The sequence below is a fragment of the Seriola dumerili genome, unplaced genomic scaffold (genome assembly GCF_002260705.1).
Source record: "Seriola dumerili isolate Sdu_G_001 unplaced genomic scaffold, Sdu_1.0 BDQW01000398.1, whole genome shotgun sequence".
In the NCBI taxonomy this organism is placed as follows: Eukaryota; Metazoa; Chordata; class Actinopteri; order Carangiformes; family Carangidae; genus Seriola; species Seriola dumerili.
The window spans coordinates 643184-667709 of record NW_019174653.1 but is presented as its reverse complement, the minus strand read 5'-3'; the positions used below and the strand labels follow the sequence as shown (position 1 = coordinate 667709).

The window sequence follows — 24526 nt, the reverse complement described above, 5'->3', positions numbered from 1 at the left end:
GCCGTCCTTTACATGCTCCACCAGCCCATTCTTACTTGGATGAGCCAGGTAGTTACATGAGGATTATGTTCTTGATTTTTCGAGTGCATTTAACACCATCCAATCCCCCACTCTTAAAGACAAGCTGGAAGGGATGGGGATGGATCCCTGCTTCACATCCTGGATTGTGGATTGCCTGACAAGACAACCACAGTATGTCAGGAATGGGTAACTGTGTCTCAGGGACAGTGATGAGCAGCACTGGGGCTCCACAGGGGTCTGTTCTGGTTCACCCTGTATACGGCCAACTATAAATACAACTCTGAGTCCTGCCACATCCAGAAATATTCAGATGACACAGCTATTGTGGCGCCTATCAGAAACGGGCAGGAAGAGGAGTACAGAGATCTGATGATGGCCTGAACACCTGAGATCAAGGAGATGGTCATGGCCTTTCGGAGGTCTAGGCCGACCCTTCAGCCAGTCAATATTTGAGGGAAGGACATTGAGGTGGTGCACACTTATAAATACCTAGGTGTGCACCTGGACAGTAAACTGGACTGGTCCCTCTACACAGATGCCATCTACCTGAAGGGGTGGAGCCGGCTCTTTTTCCTCAGGAGGCTCAGGTCCTTTGACATCTGCAGTGAAATGCTGCACATGTTTTATCAGCCAGTGGTGGCCAGTGTACTCTTTTATCAGACATGAACACAAAGAGACTGGACAAGCTGGTCAAAGAGGCTGCGTCTGTGCTGCAGGAGTCTGGACTCACTCAGGACTGTTGTGGAGAGACACATGCAATGTAAGATGGAGGCCATCTTGGACAATACCAACCATCCTCTCCACAACATACTGGCAGGACAGAGAAGCAGCTACAGCTGCAGCAAACGTCTCCCTGCGCTGCAGAACAGAGAGGTTCAGGAGAACCTTTGTTCTCACTGCCATCAGGCTGTAGAACAGCTCAGCCAGAGGAAGTGGACTAATCTAATTATTATTGTTCGTTTGTTATTAACTGTTTTTATTATTGTCATTATCAACAATGAGCTAATGGACACATGGATTTCCCCATAGGGATAAATTAAGTATCTATCTATCTATCTATCTATCTATCTATCTATCTATCTATCTATCTATCTATCTTTAGTCTTTGGTCTTTAGTCTTTGATCTTTAGTCTGTAGGCTGTAGTCTTTAGTATTTAGTCTTTGGTCTTTAGTCTTTGGTCTGTAGTCTTTGGTCTGTAGTCTGAAGTCTTTAGTATTTAGTCTTTGGTCTGCAGTCTTTAGTCTTTAGTCTGTAGTCTGTAGTCTTTAGTCTTAGTCTGTAGTCTTTAGTCTTTGGTCTGTAGTCTTTGGTCTGGAGTCTTTAGTCTGTGGTCTTTAGTCTTTGGTCTGTAGTCTGTAGTCTTTAGTATTTAGTCTTTGGTCTTTAGTCTGTAGTCTGTAGTCTGTAGTCTTTAGTATTTAGTCTTTGGTCTGTAGTCTTTGGTCTTCTGGACTCAGAACCAGAATGAGGGTAAAAACCTGTATCATGTGTTTTTTGTACTGCTCTGAGAAGGAAACGTGACGACACTGCTGCTCTCTGTTAACTAATGAAAACCTGTGATCAGCTGATTGTCTCTGTGTAAACAAACAACCACAACATCACAATAACTAACATGGCGGTGCTGAGCAGCAGTTTGTGGTGTTGTATTTGCGTGTTTGTGTCGTCCTGTCTGAAACCTCCAGGTCTCCCTCAGAGACCTCAGACTTCAGTCTGGACTGATTCCCCCCTCCCTCTTCTGAAGTCCATCCTCCCTCACATATGAGTCCCCCCTCCCTCTCTCAGTGTCTCAGGCCTCAGACCTTCAGATGAGCTCATGTTCAGTGGGTGGTCTCTCTGAAGACTGGACCTGTGGTCGTGGGCTGGAGTCAGGATTCTTCTAACCTCTGAGGAAGAGGAGGGTCCATCATCTTCATCTGTTGTCTTCAGAAGGACAGCTGTCAGTGTGTCCTCCTGTCCTCCTCCATCAGTGCATAGGAGATGAGGAGACATCACACTCAGAATGGACAGGAGGGACGAGTGTGTCCGTGTGTGTGTGTGTGTGTGTGTGTGTGTGTGTGTCAGAGTTCAGGATGTTAGAAACACATTTTCCACCCTCAGTCAAACTGAAGCTAAACAGCAGCTGATGACAGTGAGTCACAGTAAACACTGATCCCTGTTGTCTGTCTCTGGCTCTGCCTCCGTCTGGACACGCGTGTCCTTAAACTCAGTCCAGTGTCTTCAGAAGTCCATGATCCAGGACCTGTTGAATGAGGCTTTATTCAGAGTCAGAACCAGTGAGTCTCTGTCCAGGAGTCCGAGATGTGACCTCAGCCCATGTTGTCTCTGAGTCCCTGAGTCTCAGAGTCTCAGAGTCTCTGAGTCTCAGAGTCTCTGAGTGTCCATCACACCCACGTGTCTCTCACAGTCCAGCTCCTGTGGAGAATCTGGTCTTTAACAAGAAATGAAATGAGTCAGGACCAGGACCGGTCTGGACCAGTTACTGATTGAATCTGATGAAACCTCCAGAATCCTGTTTTTTTTGTCTGACGTTTTCATCCTCCTCTCCTTCCTGGCTCTGCAGAAGCTCTGCAGAGACACAAACAGCTGGATGATGTTTCAGTAGCTACTGTCTCTTTTCCTCTTCACTCAGGTGAAGTGAACTCACCTGTGTCCTAAGGTCACCTGTCAGAGCTGTGAACACATTCAGGAAGTTTCCATGTTTGTATTTGTTTATCGTTTCAGTTTTATGCTCTTGAACGCAGCACAGCTTGACTTAATGTTCCAGATGTCAGATTTTATCACTGGCACATAAAGGGAGCACAATCTTTTCTCTTTCCTTCAACATCAAACAGATCTGATCAGAGTCTGAGACCTGGACCTGGACCTGGACCTGGACCTGGACCTGGATCTAACTCTGACAGACTCATCCCTTCATCTGTACGTGTCTCTGTTTTTATGGAAACGTATCATCAGTCTAAACCTCAGAGTCTCAGCTAGACTCTGACTCCGGAGACCAGGTCCACATCCAGAGACCCGTCTTTGGTCCAGGTCTGGTTCCAGTCTGGTTTTTACTGGACTCAGACATGCTGGACCAAACTCAGTTCTGTCTTGCAGATCTGAACTGTCACAAGGACAGAACCTGGACCTGGACCTGGATCTGGACCTGGATCTGGATCTGGACCTGGACCTGGACCTGGATCTGGTCTGAGACATGAATCAACAGATCATGTTATCATTGAATTCTTACTGTTGTCTTCCTTCCTCCTTTCCTTCCCTCCTTCCCTCCCTCCTTCTTTCCTTCCCTCCCTCCTCTGTGGTTTTCATATTTTCCTGAACTAAAGAACCTCAGTTCTTCATCTTGGTGTCTTGTGTACCGCCCCTCCCCTCCTCACTCCTCCCCTCCTCCCCTCCCCTCCCCTCCCCTCTCCTCCCCCTCCCCTTCATAAATCTGGTCTCTCCTGGACTGGGGGGACTTCGGGCTGCGGAGCGGGAAGAGGAAGAAGCAGAAAGAGAAGAAGAGACTGAGCAGCAGGATTTTCGTCTTCGCGTCAGACAGTAGAGATGAATGTGTGCGTGCTGGTCCCGGGTCTGGTCCTGGGTCTGTCCCTGGTTCTGACCGTCTGTGTGGCCCGGTCTCCGTACCAGGCGGTCCTGCAGCACAGCCGGATCAGAGGCCGGCAGCAGGGGTGAGTCTAATCCCGCTCCCACTCGAACCGAGGCTCTGGTCTCCGCGGTTTGTTCTCTGAGAGATCGCTGCGGGACTAAACCAGGTCCCTGAATCTGGATCACGAATTAAAACCACCGTCTCTGAACAAAAGTTAACAGCATCACAACAGTGGGACCAGGACCATCAGACCACCTTAAACCTGTAGTCCTCAGTTTAAGGTGGAATTAGTTTTACAGTTCAGATAAACCAGGATCTGGTCTCTTTACAGAGGAACTGTGTCCTTCACTGTCCACCTTAAACTGTTCATACTAAGTTTAAGGTGGAATGCCTCTGGAATAAAACAGTTCCAGCTGATTTCATGTTTCAACTTATTTATTTTTCTGAGGGAGAAGCTTTCAGAGTCTGTTTAAATCACCTGTTGTTGTTGACCTGTTGTTGTTGACCTGTGTCTCTCTTCGTCTCTTTCAGACCCAACGTTTGTGCCATGCAGCAGATTAAAGGCACGGATAAGAAATACTTCACCAACTGTAAACAGTGGTACCATCGCAAGATCTGCGGCAAACCCACGTGAGTATGAAACCCGAGTCTGGACTCTCAGACACTGAACAGAACAGAAATGCTGGAGTTTGATTTAAAAAGCAAAACAAAATGTTTTTCTTTGTGTTCTGTCAGCTGTCCTCAGGACTGACTTCTTCTGGTTCTGGTCTTGATCTATTTCTGTGTCTGGATTTCTACTTGAGTGTGTGTCTGTTTGTGTAGTCTGACTGTCGTCCTGCTGGACGGAGGGAATTTGTGTTCAGTGGAGGAGGAATGTCCCTCTCCGGAGGTGTCCTCACCTCTTATATAACCCCTGAAGAAGAAAAGAGTCTGGCAGAACCATCAGTGTCAGTTTACCTCCCAGGACCAGCACCAGCACCAGGGCCAGGACCAGCAGGGTTCACTCACAGGACATGTCCACATGTTTGCTTTAGTCTGCAGCTCAGAGCTTTACCTGCTGGTGTGTTCAAGGTCCTGGGAGAGACTCCTGGTGTGTTCACTGACTGACTAAAACACCGTGTATCAGGCTGTAGTTTACAGAGGCGGGAAAACTGACCAATGAGACACGTTTATCAAAGATCACATGATTAATCATGACAACTGCAACGATCAGTCCATTAATCAATAAATTGATCAACATTTGAACATTTGCTGGTTCAAATTTATCAGATGTGAGAAATCTTTATAGTAAGTGAAATATTCAGTCTGAGGTTTATCAGACTAAATTAATAACTGATTCATTGAGACAATAGTTTTATATAAAGCAGATTAATCAATAACGAAAATAATCTGCACAAGACTTTCTCATTTAGATCCGTTGATGTTTGAAGACGGAGACAGTTTGAAGGTTGAAGTGTATGAGTCTTTGTCTAATGTGGTCTTTAGTAGACCAGTTCAGACTGAGGGGGACAGGATCAGTCCGGGACTAGAGACTGTGTTTATATAGAGAATCACATCATCTGCAAACAAACACATCTCTTCATCCTGTTCATGTAAAACCTGCTGAACTGAGTCTTTGATGTTCTGCAGCAGTAAAGTGAAGGTTTAAAGTTGAGCTGGTTCCAGATGTTTCAGATGTTTCGTCTTCTTCAGTCCAGTTTAGAGGTGCTTCTTCTTTGATGCAGTCTCAGGGTCGTAGTTATGACGACACTCAGTGTTTAGGAGGATGTGGTTTGTTGCAGGTCCAGGTTTTGGTGGACTTGGTTTGTGTGTGTGTGTGTGTGCGCGCGCGCGCATGTGTGTGTGAACGTCTGTTTTTACTGCTGATCCTCGTTAATGTGTTTTCACTCTTTGATAACGAAGTGAAGATCTGATGCTTTTAGACTTCGACATGTGACAGAAACAAAGAAACTCCAGTTACACACACACACACACTTACACACACACACACACACACACACACACACACACACACACACACACACATTATTAATGAGGCTCTGGCAGCAGTGGACCAGCTGTGTCGCAGATCTCACTCTGCATGAGCTGAACAGGATTAGAGCTGTGTGTGTGTGTGTGTGTGTGTGTGTGTGTGTGTGTGTGTGTGTGTGTGTGCGTGTGTCCTCAGACCTGGCTTTAGTAAGAGTGATAATCACCTGGAGTCTCTGTGTTCACTTCCTGTTTGAGCTGAAAACCTTGATGGAGGTTGAACCAGAGTCTGAGTCTGAAACCAGCTGCTGGACTCCAGGACTCTTAGAGACACATTCCTGAGACACAGCTGTGTCCCTGCAGAGCTGTGGACATGACAGAGACAGAAATCATCAGGATTTAAGAGATAGTTATAAATTGACTGAGGACAGAAGCTGACTCAGTCTGGTCTTCATCTTCATCAGGCGTCTCTGTGTCCTCCTGGTCTTCAGAGTTCAGTCTTTGAAGACAACAGACTGATGATGACTCTGTCCCCCCATCATCACATCTTCCTCCGTCTTCAACTGTCCCCGTAGTGTTCAGTGGGCCTGAGGTCAGGTGACTGTGGAGGACGTCCAGGACAGTCCTGGTCTCTGGGGCCGGTTTCACAAAACACCTTAAGTTAAGATTTTCCTTAAAATGTTCACATAAGTATTTGAGGTTTTCTCCTTATCTTAGTCTCATACTTAATGAATCACTGAAAGTCAGTTCAAGTGTTGCACAAAAGACCTTAGTGACCAACCTAAGGGAGAAACTAAAGGGACCTGTGACTGTGTCTCTGCAACATGTCTGAGTTTAAAACGTCCCTCGAAGGTGATGATCCTCGACCTGGAGTCTCCTTAACGATGCAGTAAACTCTTTTTCACTGCTGTAAACTCCTTAACTTTTTTCCTTTACTAAGGAAACATTTTAAGAGGTTGTGTGCTACACCTTGACCTCTTATCATGTGACGGTGAAGTCTGTTTGATGATGTCATAACGTCAGGAGTCTAGCAGCTGCTTGGAAATGGTTTTGTTAGTTTACAGTTTGTATCTGTATATTTCTGAGATACTTCAGCTTCTTCCTGGTGCTGAGGTGGTGGAGGTCATGGAGGCGTCTCAGTCTGTGAACAGGCCATTGAATGCAGCTTAAAAACGTTGAAGAAAAAGATTCTTTCAGCTCAGAACAGGAAACCAGGAAAAGAGGAAGTGAGAGTTTCTGTGGACGTTTGTAGGAAGTGAAGCTGTTAGAGGACACACACACACACACACATAAACACACACTCTCACACACACATACACGCACACACACACACACACACACCGTCTGTGAAAACAGTTTAATTACATTTACACTCATGGTGGGGGCGGGGGGGCAGTTTTGTCTGGTCCAGTCCAGGTTCAGACATGGTGTAGATCAGAGTGAGGGAATGTATTACATCCATGATGGGTCCCCATGAATATAGAAGTTGTGTGTGTGTGTGTGTGTGTGTGTGTGTGTGTGTGTGTGTGTGTGTGTATGTATGTGTGAACAGCCCTGTCTTTGTCTCTCTGGTTGTGTGTCAGTGGGTTTCTGTGGAGGAGGATCAGCAGGTCAGAGGTCAGCAGAAGGGAGACTCGTAACTCACCACCCCCTCTTCACCCCCACCCTTAGTCCTCCAGTCCAAAAACTGAACTCTGACTTTTCTTCGACATTAAACCATGTGACCTGCAGTCATGTTGACTAGTAGTGGTTCTTTCATGATGATCCTCAGGGCACAGTTCTGGCTCCTCTGATGTTTGTACCTGATTAGAGGAAGTGTTCACTCTCAGTTCATGCTGCATTCAGGTGCAGTCAGAGCAACAGGAGGAGCTGCGTTTACAGGCAGTGGTAAACGTTAGCTTCTCTGCTAAAGTCATTTCATCCTGCTGAAACTTTCCTCAGAGACTGTTCAGGGTCAACACTTCAGTCTTTTCACTTTGGCTTTTTCCCTCCAGCTCAACCCCCCCAGCCCCGCTGAGTTACCGTGACCTCACTCTGTTTATTTTGTCAGTAGTCCACAGCGGCCATCTTTGTTTATGTGTGGAACAAACGAGAGTCAAGTTCCATCTGGTTTGATAATCAGTCCAGTGTGTGTGCCAACACACACACACACACACACACACACACACACACACACACACACACACACACACACACACACACACACACACACACACAAACACACACACACACACACACACAGTCGGTAGCTGATCTCCATCTGTTTACATTTTACTGCCGCTGTGATTGGAGGCTGCAGGAGCTCTGGGACCTTTACCTTCTTCTGTCTCCAGACATGAAACTTTATTTTACTAAAGACACTGCTGCTAAAGACCAGAGACCAGCAACCAGGACTTGAGTCAGCAGTCAGTACAGTAGATACAGATTAAAACAGATCTGTCAGGTAAACACACACCTGCAGCTGAGGTCAGTTACAATAAGATAAAATAATAAAATGAAGCTGAACAACATCATCCAACAAACACAAGATGTAAAAGAAACGCAGTGTCAGATATAATAAATATAATGAGACTAATAAATATGTATAAACTTAAATAAACGCAGTTAATGTCACTGACCTTCATGTGTAAAACTGGAGTCATATCCTCTGACAGTGACATGCTGTTCTCATTCATGTGAGACAATCAGGAGAAGAACCAGAGTTAAACATCACACCGCAATAAACATCGGAGATTCAGGCTCCTGGACTCCTATGGTTTTCTTTCGGGGGCCGGGGGGGGGGGGGTCATCTATCCTGGTCCTGGTCCTGGTCCCTGATTACATATTAATTAATCTTCAGTTAAAACCAGAGAGAAAGTTCACTGTGATTTAAGAAGCTGATCAAATGTTTATACTCGAGAAATCATCCATTATCACATTAATCAATTATTTGTTGATTGATCAGTGGATTAGCGGACTAGTTTCAGCTATAGTCCTCCTGCTGGTCGTTAGTTAAGTTTATATTCATTTTAAAATTGTTTCCAATTTTTTTTAAGTCTTCAGCCTGACGTTTTATTTTGTAGTGAACAGGAAGTGTGCAGCTGGGTGCAGGCTCCTGGTGGTTTAGTGTTTTTCCTGGCAGTGGTTGTGGGTCCCCCGTCAAGACCAGTCTGGTCTGGTGCAGATTCTTCTCTCTGAGGAAATGAGCTTTATGAGCCCAGACGGCTGAGCCACATTTATTATGGAAATCTCTACAGGAAGTGGTGACGCTGAGCCTGGCCGCCATGCTTCATTACAGCCAACATGTGCTGCTCACTGCATCAGGCTCAGAGGCTGGGAATCGAACCTGAGACCTGGACAGATGAAACCCACAGTGTTTTCACATCAGTTACAGACCAAAGACTGAAACAACCGACAGTTCATTTCAGTCGCAGCTCCTTTCTCTCAGCGATCAGAGTCCGCTCAGATTCTGTCGTGACACTGAGACACAGAACCACCTGGTGCCTCTGAAGTCAGACCACAGTTCAGATGAGTCCTGGGTTCTAACCTGAGTCCTGGATCTGAGTCCAGGTTTCAGACTGTTATCATGAACATGGTCCATTGCAGAACTACCTGCTTTCTGGGTTTATGGACAAATGAAGTTGTTGGTCTCTGCTGGACCGCAGAACATGATGCACAAAGTTTCCCCCCCTTAACAGGTAAACGCTGTTACAATGGTTTCCAAGATGCTGCTGACTGGTCTCCGGTAGCTCCAGTGGTTCCCTCCACGTTTTCCTCTGTGTTAATAAAGTTTATTCAAAAACATTTCTTCTCCCCAAACAGAAGAATTTCCACTTGGTTTCACATCTGTTCAGACCTTTGTCCAAAACAAGATCTAGGATCTCCTCCACCTAGTCCTCCGTCACCAGAAACCAACAGTCTGTGAGCTGTTCTGAGTCCAGATCCAGGTCCTGGACTCAGGATGATCCTGATGACTCGAAACAAGATTTTGCTCCGAACAATTAAAGGATATTTACTGCCATGTAAACTGGAGCATTATGGGAAACAGTGTGTTTATGATCTGATAGAAACAGGAGATTCATTTTGGTCTGAAATTTTTAAAACTCTTGCCACAGCATATAATGTCACTATCATTCCAGAACCCCTTTTGTTTGGTACGCCCCTGTCACCTACAACCTCTACAGTAATGCAGACGGTTTTAGCTTTTTCTACCTTGTTGGCCAGACGACTTATACTCCTTAAATGGAAACACCCTCAACCCCCATCTTATAACAGATGGGTGAAAGAACTTTTACTGTCCATCAGTCTAGAAAAGCTTAGATTCTCCCTTCAAGGTTCCTTGAACTCATTTGACAATACCTGGAAACCTCTCTTAAACCATTTTGAATCTTTGATATCTCTACCTGAAGGTGAGGACTGAGCCCCCCCCCCCCTTATTAATTATTAATCATTTATCTACTTACCTACTTGTTTTTCCTGTTTTGGTTTCTTATTTTATTTATTTATTTATTTATTTATTTATTTTTTTCTGTTTTTTTTTTTGGTGTTTCTTTATTTGTATATTTGTATGAATCGATTGCTTGAAATCTCTACTTGTTTAAAGATAACTGCTCTCTCCTGGGAGGGGTGAGATGCTGGGAGGGATACATGGGGAGTAAATGGAAAAAAAGGTTGGATTTACTTTTGTTAATATGTAATCGACTTGTGAAACTACCTCCAATAAAGAAAATTATCAAAAAAAAAAGAAACAGGAGATTCTGTTGAGCAGCAGCGTCATCGTGCAGATAACTTTATTAGCATCATTATTCACAGACAGGAATTTATGTGTCTCCTGCAGCAGAAATATTACAGACAAGTTACGAGCTTCTGACGTGGAAACTTAGTTTTATGGAGAATTTCCACCTGAGGCCAAAAACCAGCAGAACGGGGCTCAGGGTCCTGAATCACAGACAGGATCTGGGTCTGAGCTGCACAGAGACCAGAGGCAGACAGAGGGAGGGGTAGAGGGGTAGAGGGGGGTTGATGGAGGACAGGAAGGAGAAGAGTTTCCTCATGTGCTGTATCTTCCTACTGCAGGGTGATCACCTACGAGTGCTGTCCTGGATATGAGAGGATTCCTGGAGAGAAGGGCTGTCCTGCTGGTATGACCTCTGACCTCTGACGCACACACAGCATGCCTCAAACTGAAGTGAAAAACACAAACTGACAGATGAATTTATTGATCATCAGTCGATCAAATCAGCTGTAATCAATATCTGTAGTATCCTACTGTATGAACTGAACAGAGTTTGTGTTCAAACAGCATCACTCTGGTTTACTGTGACTGCAGCTGATGTGTGTGTGTTTGTGTGTGTCACTGCAGCACTGCCTCTGGTGAACATCTACAACACTCTGGGTGTAGTCGGAGCCTCCACCACTCAGATGTACTCTGACCGAGCCAAACTGAGGGAGGAGATTGAAGGTCCAGGAAGCTTCACCTTCTTTGCCCCGAGCAACGAGGCCTGGGCCGCCCTGCCCACCGTCAGTACCGCAAACACTCACTGCAGGAACAAATGTGTATCAATCCGCTGCTGAACATAGTCCCCAACAAAAGCTCTGTTTCCTCCTGTGTGTCTGATAAAACCTACAGAGATCTTCAGTAGGAACCAATGAGCTGTGAGCTGAGACACAGACAGAGGAGGAAGTCAATCCTGACAGTGATGATGACATGTTGGTGTGTTCATGTTGACACTTTGTTGTTTGTTTGTTTGTTTGCTACAGGAGATCCTGGACGCTCTCGTGAGCAACGTGAACATCGAGCTGCTGAACGCTCTTCATTACCACATGGTGAACCGCAGACTGACTTCCGAGGAGCTGAGACACGGGTCCTCCTTCGCTTCCATGTACCAGGACTTCCACGTCCACATCCACCACTATAGCAACGGGGTGAGTGTAGCCCTGCAACACACTGTAACACACTGTAATACACTGTAACACACTGTAACACATGCAACACACTGTAATTCACATTGTAACATACTGTAATACACTGTAACACACTGTAGCATACTGTAACACACTGTAACACATGCAACACACTGTAATTCACATTGTAACATACTGTAATACACTGTAACACACTGTAGCATACTGTAATACAAACTGTAACATACTGTAACACATGGTAATACACTGTAACACATGCAACACACTATAATTCACACTGTAACATACTGTAATACACTGTAACACACTGTAACATACTGTAATACACTGTAACACATGCAACACACTGTAATTCACACTGTAACATACTGTAATACACACTGTGACACACTGTAACATACTGTAACACACTGTAACACATGCAACACACTGTAATTCACATTGTAACATACTGTAATACACTGTAACACACTGTAGCATACTGTAATACAAACTGTAACACATGCAACACACTATAATTCACACTGTAACATACTGTAATACACTGTAACACACTGCAAAACACTAACACACACTGTAACACACTGTAACACACATTGTAATACACTGTAACACACTACAACACACTGCTGTAACACACACTATAATACAGAGTGTAACACACTGCAACACTCTGTAACACACTGTAACACATATTGTTATACACTGTAACACACTACAACACGCATGGAATTACCTTTATAAGGAATTTGTCGAGATAATTGATAAACATGCTCCTTGGACATCAATTAAAGTTAAGGGTCGACATCTACCTTGGATCAAAGGAGATCTCATACATTTATTCAAACAAAGAGTCAAGGCATGGAAAAAATACCGCATATCAAAGGATTCTGCTGACTGGGAGGCTTACAAAGAGTTAAGGAATAAATGTAAAACCAATACTAGAAATGCCAAAGCAAATTACTAGAAGGACTGTTTATCAACTGATTTTAAGAATCCAAAGCAATTCTGGAAGAGAATCAATTGTATAACCAACAAGCCCACAAATAGCCCCACTACTCATATTAGAATAAACAGTGAAACTGTCGGCGAACCTTTAATAATTTCAGAGGCCTTCAGTCAGCACTTCTCCACAATTGGCAGCTCTTCTTCTTTTTCTTTTCATTCTGACTTTACCCCGACTCAGAACACATATAGATCCTTCTGCTTCAAAACCATCACTCCAACTGATGTTCAGCAGGTTATCGATGGGATAAGTTCAGGATGCAGTGCTGGTCCAGATGGTCTGGAGATTAAATTTTTTAAACTTGCCTCTCATGTACTGTCATTTCCACTGGCTGATTTATTTAATTTATCACTGGCTACTTGTGAAACACCTCGATCGTGGAAATGTGCCAGGGTAACTCCTCTTCATAAAGGAGGTGATACCACAGATATTAACAATTATAGACCCATTTCAATTATCAACATCATAACAAAAATATTTGAAAAACTAATCTTTAATCAATTATCTAAATATCTCAATGACCATAACTTATTATCCCCACACCAATCTGGTTTTCGACCAAATTTCTCGACCAACACTGCTCTTTTAAAATTCACTATCAGCATCTGACAGCAAGATGCCAACAGGTGCTATATTCATTGATCTCACCAAAGCTTTTGACATGGTTGATCATTATCTTCTCCTGGATAAACTGTATACAATTGGTCTGTCTTCTGACTCTTTATTATTTTTCAATTCTTTTTTTCATCACAGAAGTCAATGTGTTATTTTTCAGGGCAGTCAGTCAGACTTCAAAATTATTGATAAAGGAGTTCCACAAGGTTCATCCTTAGGTCCTCTTTTATTTTCCATCTTCATCAATGATCTTCCACAAATCTGTTCCGACTGTTTAATTCATTTACTATATGCAGATGACACTGTAATATAGTCTTCCAGTTCCGACATCTCACAAATCCAACACTCCCTACAATCTGATTTTAACTTAGTTCAGAAATGGTTCTCTTCCAATAAGCTTCTCTTGAACAAGAATAAATCTTATAATATGTTGTTTTGTACTCGACCTAATTCTTTGCCCTTAACTAAAAACTGGTCCATTACTTTCCTTGATGGAACAGCTCTGACAAAAGTTGATGGATTTAAATATCTCGGTCTCTGGCTTGATTCCCAGCTCTCCTTCAAAACTCATATCAACTCAATCTCCAAGAAAATATATTGTCAACTGAAATCTCTCTATCGACATACACTGTTTCTCACAACAAATCCGTAAAAGAATCATAACTCAACTGATACTTCCATTACTTGATTATGCTGATGTTATCTATGGGAACACCTCAGAATCAAATCTCCGTCCTCTCACAGTATTATACAATAGTCTCTGTAGATTTGTGCTTAGATGTCCCTATAAAACCCATCACTGTCTGTTATATGAGTCCTTGAACTGGCTGGCCCCAAAGTCAAGAAGGCAACTCCATTGGTCACTGTTTATTTTTAAGTGTATTCATTTCAATTTCCCTTCATATCTGAAACATTACCTAATTCCCTTTAGTTCACAGTACAGCTTAAGGCATACGGATCATCCCTTCTTCCTTACACCCAGAGTCAACAAAGAAATAGGTCGTCGTGCATTTAAATTTAAAGCTCCAACAGACTGGAACAATCTTCCCCGTTCACTCAGGTCTATTACCTCTTTCCATATCTTCAAATCATCTCTTCTTACTCATCTTCAAACATCCTGCTCCTGTTTCTGATCTCTCTCTCTTTTATTTTTATTTTTCTTCTCTCCTCTCCCTTATGCTGTTTATTATATGTATGTGCATTCATGTCACCTTGCAGTTGTATTTTGGCAGATGGTTCACTGATTGGTTCTGATTATGGTGTGGGCTGGAAGGGGAGTGACTATGGGAGCAAAGTTTGAGTGTACGTGTGTATGAGTGTGGTTGTCTCTGCGTCTAATTGTCTTGTATAGTCTTGTGTTGTATTTACCTTTATTATGATTTCCTACTATGATGTCGTTTTTGTGTTTCGTTTTGTTTTGTATCATCTGTAAGGACCCCCTCGAAAATGAGATGGGACATCTCAAGGGGCTATCCTTGTAAATAAAGAATAAATAAATAAATAAACACACTGCTGTAACACACACTATAATACACACTGTAATACACTGCAACACACACTATAATACACACTGTAATACACTGAAACACAAACTATAATACACACTGTAATACACTGTAACACACACTGTAACACACTGCAACACACACTATATCACACACTGCAACACACTGTAACATACTGTAACACACTGTAATACACATTGTAATACACTGTAACACACTGCAACACACTTTAACACACTATAACACACACTGCAACACACTGTTACACACTGTAACACACTCCAACACGCTGTAACACACACTGCAACACACTGTTACACACTGCAACACGCTGTAACACACTGAGATCAGAAAAAAGGAGAGATGTCACACTTTTTTAGCTTTAACTGGTTAGACGCTGCTCCTCCTGGCGGTGCATCGCTCTACTTCCAATACATTTCCTCCTCTTCCTCACCTCCTCAGGTTGTGACAGTGAACTGCGCTCGTCTGATCAAACCTGACCAACATGCCACCAATGGCATTGTGCATGTGGTTGACCGTGTCATCACCGCCATCTCCAATAATGTGCAGACGCTCATCGACATCGATGACGACCTGGAGACTCTGCGTGTAAGTACATCACTCTGTCACTGAGTCTTACCCAGAGTCACATTCAGACTTCAGACTGACCACCTCTGATGTGTTTCAGACGGCCATTGCTGCTGCAGGTCTGACTGCCATGTTGGAGAACGAGGGTCAATACACCGTCTTCGCTCCCACCAATGAGGCATTTGAGAAGATTCCGCAGGAGACCCTGAACAGGATACTGGGAGACCCTGTGGCTCTGAGAGGTGACCAGCAGGAGGCACTCTCCCTCTCACTCTGATAACTGTTTGATGAACTTGACTCTGATGTTAGTGTACCACTGTGTCCCCCCCCCCCCCCCCCCCCCAGACTTGCTGAACTACCACATCTTGAAGCAGATGCAATGCGCGGAATCGATCGTGTCAGGAACTCCGATGGAGACTCTGCAGGGCACTGTGCTGGAAGTCGGCTGTGACGGAGACCAGATGACTCTGAATGGGAAGGCCATCATCACCAAGAAAGATCAGCTGGGCACCAACGGAGTCATCCACTACATCAATGAGCTGCTAATCCCTGACTCAGGTACTGATCCCACTGTTACTGCTTCCAGGGCTGCTGCTAATGCTGAAACTACTACTAGTAATGCTGAAACTACTGCTGCTAATGCTGAAACTCCTGCTGCTATAGGTGAAACTACTGCCGCTAATGCTGAAACTACTGCTACTATAGCTGAAACTACTGCCGCTAATGCTGAAACTACTGCTACTATAGCTGAAACTACTGCTGCTAATGCTGAAACTACTGCTGCTATAGCTGCAACTACTGCCGCTAATGCTGAAACTACTGCTGCTATAGCTGAAACTACTGCTGCTAATGCTGAAACTACTGCTGCTATAGCTGAAACTACTGCTGCTAATGCTGAAACTCCTGCTGCTATAGGTGAAACTACTGCCGCTAATGCTGAAACTACTGCTACTATAGCTGAAACTACTGCTGCTAATGCTGAAACTACTGCTGCTATAGCTGCAACTACTGCCGCTAATGCTGAAACTACTGCTACTATAGCTGAAACTACTGCTGCTAATGCTGAAACTACTGCTGCTATAGCTGCAACTACTGCTGCTAATGCTGAAACTTTTGCTACTATAGCTGAAACTACTGCTGCTATAGCTGAAACTACAGCTGCTGATGCTGAAACTACTGCTGCTATAGCTGAAATTACTGCTGATATAGCTGAAACTATTGCTGCTAATGCTGAAATGACTGCTTCTAATGCTGAAACTACTGCATCTAATACTGAAACTACTGCTGCTAATGCTGAAACTACTACTGGCAATGTTGAAACTACTGCTGCTGATGCTGAATCTACTTCTTCTAATGCTGCTGCTAATGCTGAAAAAATACATTACTGTGGATAATACAACACATCCCGACTATGTTACAGTGATTTAAATGATTTTGTCTGTTTCAGCCAAAACTCTCCTGGAGCTTGCTGAAGGTTCATCTGTTTCTACGGCAACCAAACTGTTTGATGAAGCCGGTCTGAGACCCCACCTGACGGGGTCAGAGGCTCTGACCATGCTGGCTCCGCTGAACGATGCCTTCAAAGGTAACACACAATTTAGTTTATAATGTGTTTACCTGTCTGTGTCTGACAGGTAGTTTATAATGTGTTTACCTGTCTGTGTGTAACAGGAAGTGTGACGATGACTCCTGACATGAGGAAGCTGATGACCAACCACATCCTGAAAGAGCAGCTGTCCTCTAAGTCTCTGTACCACGGTCAGGAGCTGGAGACTCTGGGAGGACTCAGACTCAGAGTCTTCGTCTACAGAAACGTGAGAGTCTGGCTGCAGTCCTCAGACCTGGTCTGGTTTTAGCTGGTTGTAGCTGCTCCAGGTGGAGCTGCTTCAACCAGATCAGACACACTTTGATAGTTCAACCCACAGGTTCCCAACCTGGGGGTTGGATAAATCTCAAATATTTAAAAGTGTTGTTTGAACTCATTTGTTTTTAATGTGAATTTGAATCTCAGATAAACAGCTCAACAGGAAGTGCTTTATTTTGAAATGTAGTGGAGGGAAGTCTGTGAGTGAAGTCCAGGTTCCTGGGGAATTGTCAGGTGTAGACAAACCTGGCTTTTCTCAGCTGCTGCTGATGATGATGTTTGACACTCTGGTTCGTGGGCTGTCTGGAGGACCAGGCTGGACCCTGTTGGGTGCAGGTTTGGCTCAGTGTTTGGTGGTTTTCTACTGAGGGCTGCTTGATGTGAGCTGAGTCAGAACAGGAAGTCCTGATGAGTCCAGGTCTGACGGAGCTGCTACTGAATCTGGTCGTGACATGAGAAACTAAACCGCTGTGTCAGTAATGAGACAGTGGTTTTCATTTTCCTGGAACCGTGTTTTTCTGACGGTGACTCAGACCTGGATCCTGCAGAGACCTCAGACTGTCTGAGTCCTGAATCCTTCAGTTCTGAGTCTCACTGAGACCAAGCTCAGAGCTGAATCTGCTGCAGCCTGTGCTGAATATTTAGGCTGTGTCGTCTGTTGCCGGGCGGACTGGAAGGATCATCTGTCATCATCAGCTGTGAATGCAGTCTCCGCCTCTTCACTGATGATGTCATGGGGTCACTGAGTTTGTGTCTGTTTTTCATTAATGACCTGAGGATATGAGTCAAACCCAGTCTGATCTGAGCTGGACCTGGACCTGGACCTGGACCTGGACCTGGACCTGGACCTGAATCTGATCCTGATCCTGATCCTGATCCTGAATCTGAACCTGAATCTGAATCTGATCCTGATCCTGATCCTGATCCTGAATCTGAATCTGAACCTGAACCTGAATCTGAATCTGAATCTGATCCTGATCCTGATCCTGATCCTGATACTGATCCTGAATCTGAACCTGAACCTGAACCTGATCCTGATCAGGTCTGATCTGTGAGAGGAAACTTTCATTTGAAGATGATGTTTCAGTGCATGAGAGCATGCACTTCTGCCTCCTTGCTGCGACCACATGTGGTGATGACATCATCCACAGCTTCCTGGGGTGATGAATCAGACATAGCACACCAAAATAAAAGTCCTGCACGTAGGAGCCAGCAGGACGGGGCCCCACACTGACGCTGGGGTCCATCACCACTAACCCACCACATCATGTGACAGATGATTGAAAGCAAGAGTTGAACCTAACAGGTTCATACGACGTGTCATTAGATACAGGTAATAACACCTGGATCACAGCTGGATCAGGTCCTCATTAGAATGATGAGGTTTTTGATTCAGGACTCAGCAGTATCTGGACTCCTGCTGGTCCTGGAGGACTCAGACTGACAGTCAGTGGTTTGTTCAGCCTGATGCTGATCGTTGGTTCGTTGGACTGTGATTATTGATGAATGATTGATTTGATAATTGATCGATGAAGAATAATAATAATAATAGAAACTCCTCGGGTCACAGCAGGAAACGTGTTACATGTGTAACTGACAGTGTTATTGATGGTGTGCGGATCAGATCTGAGGTGGTCTCTGTTGGTCTCCACATGTTCCAGGTCCGGGACCCGTGGGTGGCTCACATTTCTGCTTGGTAATGAACTCTGCAGACCACAAGAAGTTTCCTGCTTCCCACAGCTGCTAAATCTTTCCAGACACTGTGTGTGTGTGTGTGTGTGTGTGTGTGTGTCTGTGTGTGTGTGTGTGTGTGTATGTGTGTGTATGTGTGTGTGTGTGTGTGTGTGTGTGTGTCTGTGTGTGTGTGTGTGTGTGTATGTGTGTGTATGTGTGTGTGTGTGTGTGTGTGTGTGTGTCTGTGTGTGTGTGTGTGTGTGTATGTGTGTGTATGTGTGTGTGTGTGTGTGTGTGTGTGTGTCTGTGTGTGTGTGTGTGTGTGTATGTGTGTGTATGTGTGTGTGTGTGTGTGTGTGTGTGTGTCTGTGTGTGTGTGTGTGTGTGTATGTGTGTGTATGTGTGTGTGTGTGTGTGTGTGTGTGTGTCTGTGTGTGTGTGTGTGTGTGTATGTGTGTGTATGTGTGTGTGTGTGTGTGTGTGTGTGTGTCTGTGTGTGTGTGTGTGTGTGTATGTGTGTGTATGTGTGTGTGTGTGTGTGTGTGTGTGTGTCTGTGTGTGTGTGTGTGTGTGTATGTGTGTGTATGTGTGTGTGTGTGTGTGTGTGTGTGTGTGTATGGGTACCGAGACAGTCTGTCTCTGTCTAATGATGGAGAAGAGGAGCTCTTGTTCTCTTCAGACCAGGTTCAGGACTGAGCTCTGACTTTAGACCTTCAGGGTTCAGATCTGCTGTCTGATTGACTCAGAGATATTTTTTATGTATTTAAACAGGTCTCATCAACAGCAGGATTTTTTTCCGGAGAAACCAGTGAATGAAACAATAAAGTTTAAATGTGGACACACACAGGTGAGACAATAGGGAGCGAAGACCTGTGACCTGTGATCTCTGACCTATCAGTGCTGTGTTTTGTGAGACCAGAGGACACAGGGAGGTTCATAGAGAAATAACATATCATATCAAATCACCACAGCAGCAGCAGACCAACTGACAGGTCTGGTTTCTGTGAAGTCCATGTTTGCCCTGCAGTTTGTCTGTCAGGTTTCACATGTTGCTGAGAGTCCAGACCCGAGAGTCTGGACCCAAGAGTCCAGAACCAGAGAGTCCAGACCCTGAGAGTCTAGACTGTTTGATAAAAAGATCATGGTGATGAAGTGCTGTCGTCTGCGTAGAGATGTACGTCACAGTCTGGACTTACAGAGACTGTAGATGATAAAGATTCTGACCAATCAGAACGCAGCACCTGTGTTTTCATGTCTGATTAGGTTCTGGCTGAATGAATGTGGTTCTGGACTCAGTCACAGTCAGTGGGGGGTGAAGGTGTTTTTCTTCAGTCAATTTGTGGACCTTGTGTCTCAGGTGTTCTGTTGTTCTGTTGTAGAACCTGTGCATTGAGAATGCCTGCATCGCTGCTCATGATAAGACCGGACGTTACGCCTCCATGTTCACTGTGGACAAAGTCCTCACTCCTCCTATGGGAACCATCATGGATGTCCTGAAGGCAGACGACCGCTTCAGGTGAGAACACTGACCAATCAGAGATTCCTCCTCACCTCTGGTAAATGCAGGTAAACAGTGGTAGACAGATATTTCCCAGCAGCCCACTCTGCTGGATCAGACTGAACCTTTTGTGCCTGTTCAGTTAGTTCCAGGAACATTCTGGTCTGAAATTTACTGTGATGGTTTCACCAGACGGAGAGTGAAGTGGTCCAGAGTCCATCAGCTCCTCCTCTCTGTGTCCTCTCAGTCAGATAATAATAATGATAATAATTATCATTATTATTCATAATAATAATAATAATAATAATAATAATAATAATAATAATAAATGTAAAGTTTTTTTTGGAACTGCAGTTCCCATAATGCTTTTGGGGATGTAAACAGGAAGTCACTAAACCCCCCCCTTCTAACAAAGGTATAAGAAACAAACAAACAAACCTCTGTCGTTTCAGTCTCCTGGTCGGTGCCATCCAGACTGCAGGTATGACGGAGCTGTTGAACCAGCAGGGGGCGCTCACCTTCTTCGCCCCCACCAATGATGCCTTCAACACCCTGCCACAGGCTGAGCTCAACAGGCTGATGCGTGAGTGTGAAACATCATGAGACACAGATTAGTTAAAGCTCCTCCAGTGTAAAGGTCTGTGTCCATGTGTAGTGTGATTATAGATCAGCTCTAGCTTCTATATTAATACTGTGAAAGTATCAAAGCCTCAGTCCACAGAGAAATGCACACAGCCTGTATTCAGAAACTGAGCCTTAAAACCAGCCGTCAGGACTTCTGGAACTTTGTGATGTCACAACAAAGCAGTCACAAGCCCCGCCCACCTGGATCCACCATCCAAACCTTGCAGGATTTGGTTTCTCTGAGTGTTTTACCTGAAATCTGCTATATTTTTTATTTGATCACTCAGAAAACAGTCAGCTCCTCTAAATGGCTCACTGACCTGTTGTTACAAGAGCTCAAGAGAGAAGCTGCCGAAAGGAGATGTAAAACCACAAATATGTCTTCTTATGGATCAAAACACAGAAGAGAAAATATGGAGCTTTAACTTATAAGAATTAAATGTTTATCAGCTGTTAATGATTGATGAGTCTGTTAATGATGAGTCTCCATGGTAACAGAGAGTCAGAGATGTGGAGGAGGAAGAGAGTCCAAGATAAAAGCTCCAGTAAAGTGAGTCCTGTCCTCCATTAGAATTCAGCCTGTATTTAGATCAGTTACTGTGACATCACACGTCTAGTCCACTGTTACGGCTGTTACCTGGTTACTGGTGTTTGTCAGTGAATGTGAGATTAATAAAGTTGGTTTGAATCAGTGGACTGTCCTCAGTCTCAGCTCGGTGTCTCTCTGCACCTTGTTTGGTCTGTTTATGTGACTGAGCTCGTCGCTCTGATCTGGTTTATACAAACTGTCAGAGTGAGAAGCTCCACAGCTTCACCTGCTGCCAAATAAAGACATGAGGAGCGACTGTGAACGCTGAACGTTCCCTCTGTGAACACTGAACGTTCCCTCTGTGAACACTGAACGGTCGCTCTGTAAACACTGAATGTTGAATACTCCCTCTCTGAACACTGAACACTCTCTCTCTGAACGCTGAATGTTCCCTTTCTGAATGTTCCTTCTCTTAATGCTTAACGTTCCCTCTCTGAACGCTGAACGCTTCCTCTCTGAATGCTGAACGTTCCCTCTCTGAATGCTGAACGCTCCCTCTCTGAATGCTGACTGTTCCTTCTGTGAACGCTCCCTCTCTGAACGCTGAATATTCCCTCTCTGAACACTGAACACTCCTTCTCTGAACACTGAATGTTCCCTCTCTGAACGCTGAATGTTTCCTCTGTGACCACTGAATGCTCCCTCTCTGAACGCTGACTGTTCCTTCTGTGAACGCTCCCTCTCTGAACGCTGAACGTTTCCTCTGTGACCACTGAATGCTCCCTCTCTTAACGCTGAACGTTTCCTCTGTGACCACTGAATGCTCCCTCTCTGAACCTCTGATTAAATGTTTGAAAGAGCCTCAGGAGGAACATGGATAACATTGAGCTGTAACAGGTGTTGTCTGTCACCAGGTAACCCTCAGGAGCTGTCAGCTGTGCTCAGGTATCACCTGGGAGAAGGCATGTTAGTGAGCGGGGGAGTCGGATCTCATACCAGAGTCAAACCTCTGCATGGAGAGAAGCTGGAGCTGGGCGTGGTCAGTCCTCCCTCCTCACTCATCAATACCTGTTATTGATCCCTGATCAGTGCTGACGGTGTCTTTGTTGCGTTTCAGAGGAACTACACCGTGTACATCAACAAGGTCCCGGTGGCTGACGCAGACCTGATGGCGACTAACGGAGTCGTCCATGGCGTCAACAGCATCATCAAACCTCTGCGTGAGTCTCCGCCTCCTCTTAAGGGACAGGGGTCAATACTCAGATCGGGGACCTCGTCTCCTGTTGAGGTCCTGATGATGTTCTTGTGTCTCTATAGCTCCAAAGGGGGACAGAGAACAGGCTGATGGACCTGCAGCTCCTCTCAGATCAGCGGCCTCCAAGGTGAGACACAGCAGACACACTGAAGAACCAGAGACCAGTAGAGACCAGTAGAGACATGTGGACATCAACCACAACAGAGATGTGATGCGTTCAGGGACATGAGGGACAATAACTATAACAAAGCCTTGGTGTTCTGATGTCCTTCTCTCTGTCTCACAGGTCGACTCCAAGAGCTTCAGGAACGGTAAGCTTGTGTCTGTGTTTGAAATACGTGAATCAGAGCGCCAGGACGTTCTGGGCTGAACTCACAGTGTCCAGTTCTAATTCTGGTTCTGTTTTTGATTCTGGTTCTGGTTATGATTCTGGTTCTGGTTGTGGTCCTCAGACGATCTCTTCCAAAAGGTCATCCGGAGCCGCTCCAGCAGGACAATGAGCCACGGTCAGTAAAAGCACCGAGGAAGAAACGTACCACAACATCTGAGAAACCAAAGAAGAGGAAAAACTGAACAGGTTCTTGCCCCAAAGGGTCAAAGGTCACAAATCTTAAAGGAAAAGTTCCCTGAGATCCTCCGGCACTTGCTGGTCCTCTGAGAGCATGAGGCGTTCACAACCATGTTCAATAATCTGTGGAAAAGAAATAAAACAAACCAAGTCTCCAGTTTCAGTTTGTTGGACAGAATTATGGGAAATGTAGGAAACAGCAGTAAAATCAGAGATAGAGGATCAGACGGTGAGAGAGGGTTTGAGGGTTTTTCTTCTTCTTCAGTTTATCAACAGAAAAGGTTTTTTTATTAACTTTTTTTATTTTTTATCAAACCCAGTGTTTTGTTTTCTGTGTACTGTAAAAATGGCAATTAGTTTTGACCAGACATCTCAGTCTGAGGTCTGAGTTCACGTGTTAAACTTGTGTGTGTGTAGTGTGGTGTGGTGTGTGTGTGTGTGTGTGTGTGTGTGTGTGTGTGTGTGTGTGTGTGTGTGTGTTTGTGTGTGTGTGTTGTCCTGCAGCATGTCGCAGGGTTCAAACAAAGACCTGATATTTCTTTAGAGTCTCTGTTTTTATAAAATAAAACTGAAGAAGGAGCGAAAAGTGAAACACACGGAGTCATCTGTAACTGAAGCAGTGTGTGTGTGCGTGTGTGTGTGTGAGCGTCGATGGGTCACAGCCGTCACGCTGACTTAAATCATAAGTAATCTGTGCATGTTTCCTCCATGCACGCTCGCTGCTGCTGAAGGAGGATCAGCGTTATGAAATATTAATGTGGTCCAGGTGAGGTCAACAGAAACAGAGCCTCTCTTTACAGGGTTTAATGTGAAGCAGTGAACGCCTCACAGGAGGGAGAAAGAACAGTTTATATAAAAACACACACACACACACAGAACATGAAACTAGAGTTCAAATTTTGAGTGTCTCTGATTTCAGGTTAAAACAAACAGACGCAGCAAAAGAAAGAGACAGAAAAAAATATTTTTTTCAGTTTCATCTTTTTCCTTTTTTGTTTCTTCATTAGTTTCATTTCTATTTTCCCTCCACTGTATTTCTCTGTAGATTCATGTTAACATTCAGATTAAAGGCTATGGGAGCTTATTTCAGCCAGAAAGAAACAAATAAAATGAAAAATAAATTTAAAAACATGACTGATGAGTCAGAGTTAGGAGGTCAAAAGTCCAGAGTGTTTTTATTTTTGAAACTTTAGTGTTTTCATTTGGACATAAAATCAAATTTGATTTCAAGGTACATTTTGACTTTCTTCACAGCCATAAGGAAATTAAACATCAGACAACAGACAAAAGAAAACAGCAGACAAACAAATAAACAAACAAACA

General features: G+C 44.4%; 1 protein-coding gene across 1 annotated transcript; it reads left to right on the top strand.

Annotated features, from left to right (window-relative positions):
- The first annotated feature begins 3481 nt into the window (after positions 1-3481).
- Positions 3482-24526, top strand: tgfbi (transforming growth factor beta induced). Its single transcript, XM_022761344.1, has 17 exons — positions 3482-3687; positions 4137-4235; positions 10629-10693; positions 10915-11072; positions 11313-11477; positions 15066-15212; positions 15292-15433; positions 15537-15749; positions 16639-16776; positions 16863-17005; positions 20109-20245; positions 20680-20810; positions 22295-22419; positions 22498-22600; positions 22698-22762; positions 22922-22946; positions 23088-24526. The coding sequence occupies exons 1-17, from the start codon at positions 3563-3565 to the stop codon at positions 23147-23149; spliced, it is 2043 nt and encodes a 680-aa protein (XP_022617065.1). The 5' UTR covers positions 3482-3562; the 3' UTR covers positions 23150-24526.

What these genes read in the sequence shown, in the direction of transcription:
- tgfbi (XM_022761344.1), top strand. Translation starts at nt 3,563, where the DNA reads ATGAATGTGTGCGTGCTGGTCCCGGGTCTGGTCCTGGGTCTGTCCCTG. An exon ending in TCCACCACTATAGCAACGGG is followed by an intron (nt 11,478 to 15,065) that starts GTGAGTGTAGCC and finishes TCACCTCCTCAG; the next exon opens with GTTGTGACAGTGAACTGCGC. An exon ending in GAGTCTTCGTCTACAGAAAC is followed by an intron (nt 17,006 to 20,108) that starts GTGAGAGTCTGG and finishes GTTCTGTTGTAG; the next exon opens with AACCTGTGCATTGAGAATGC.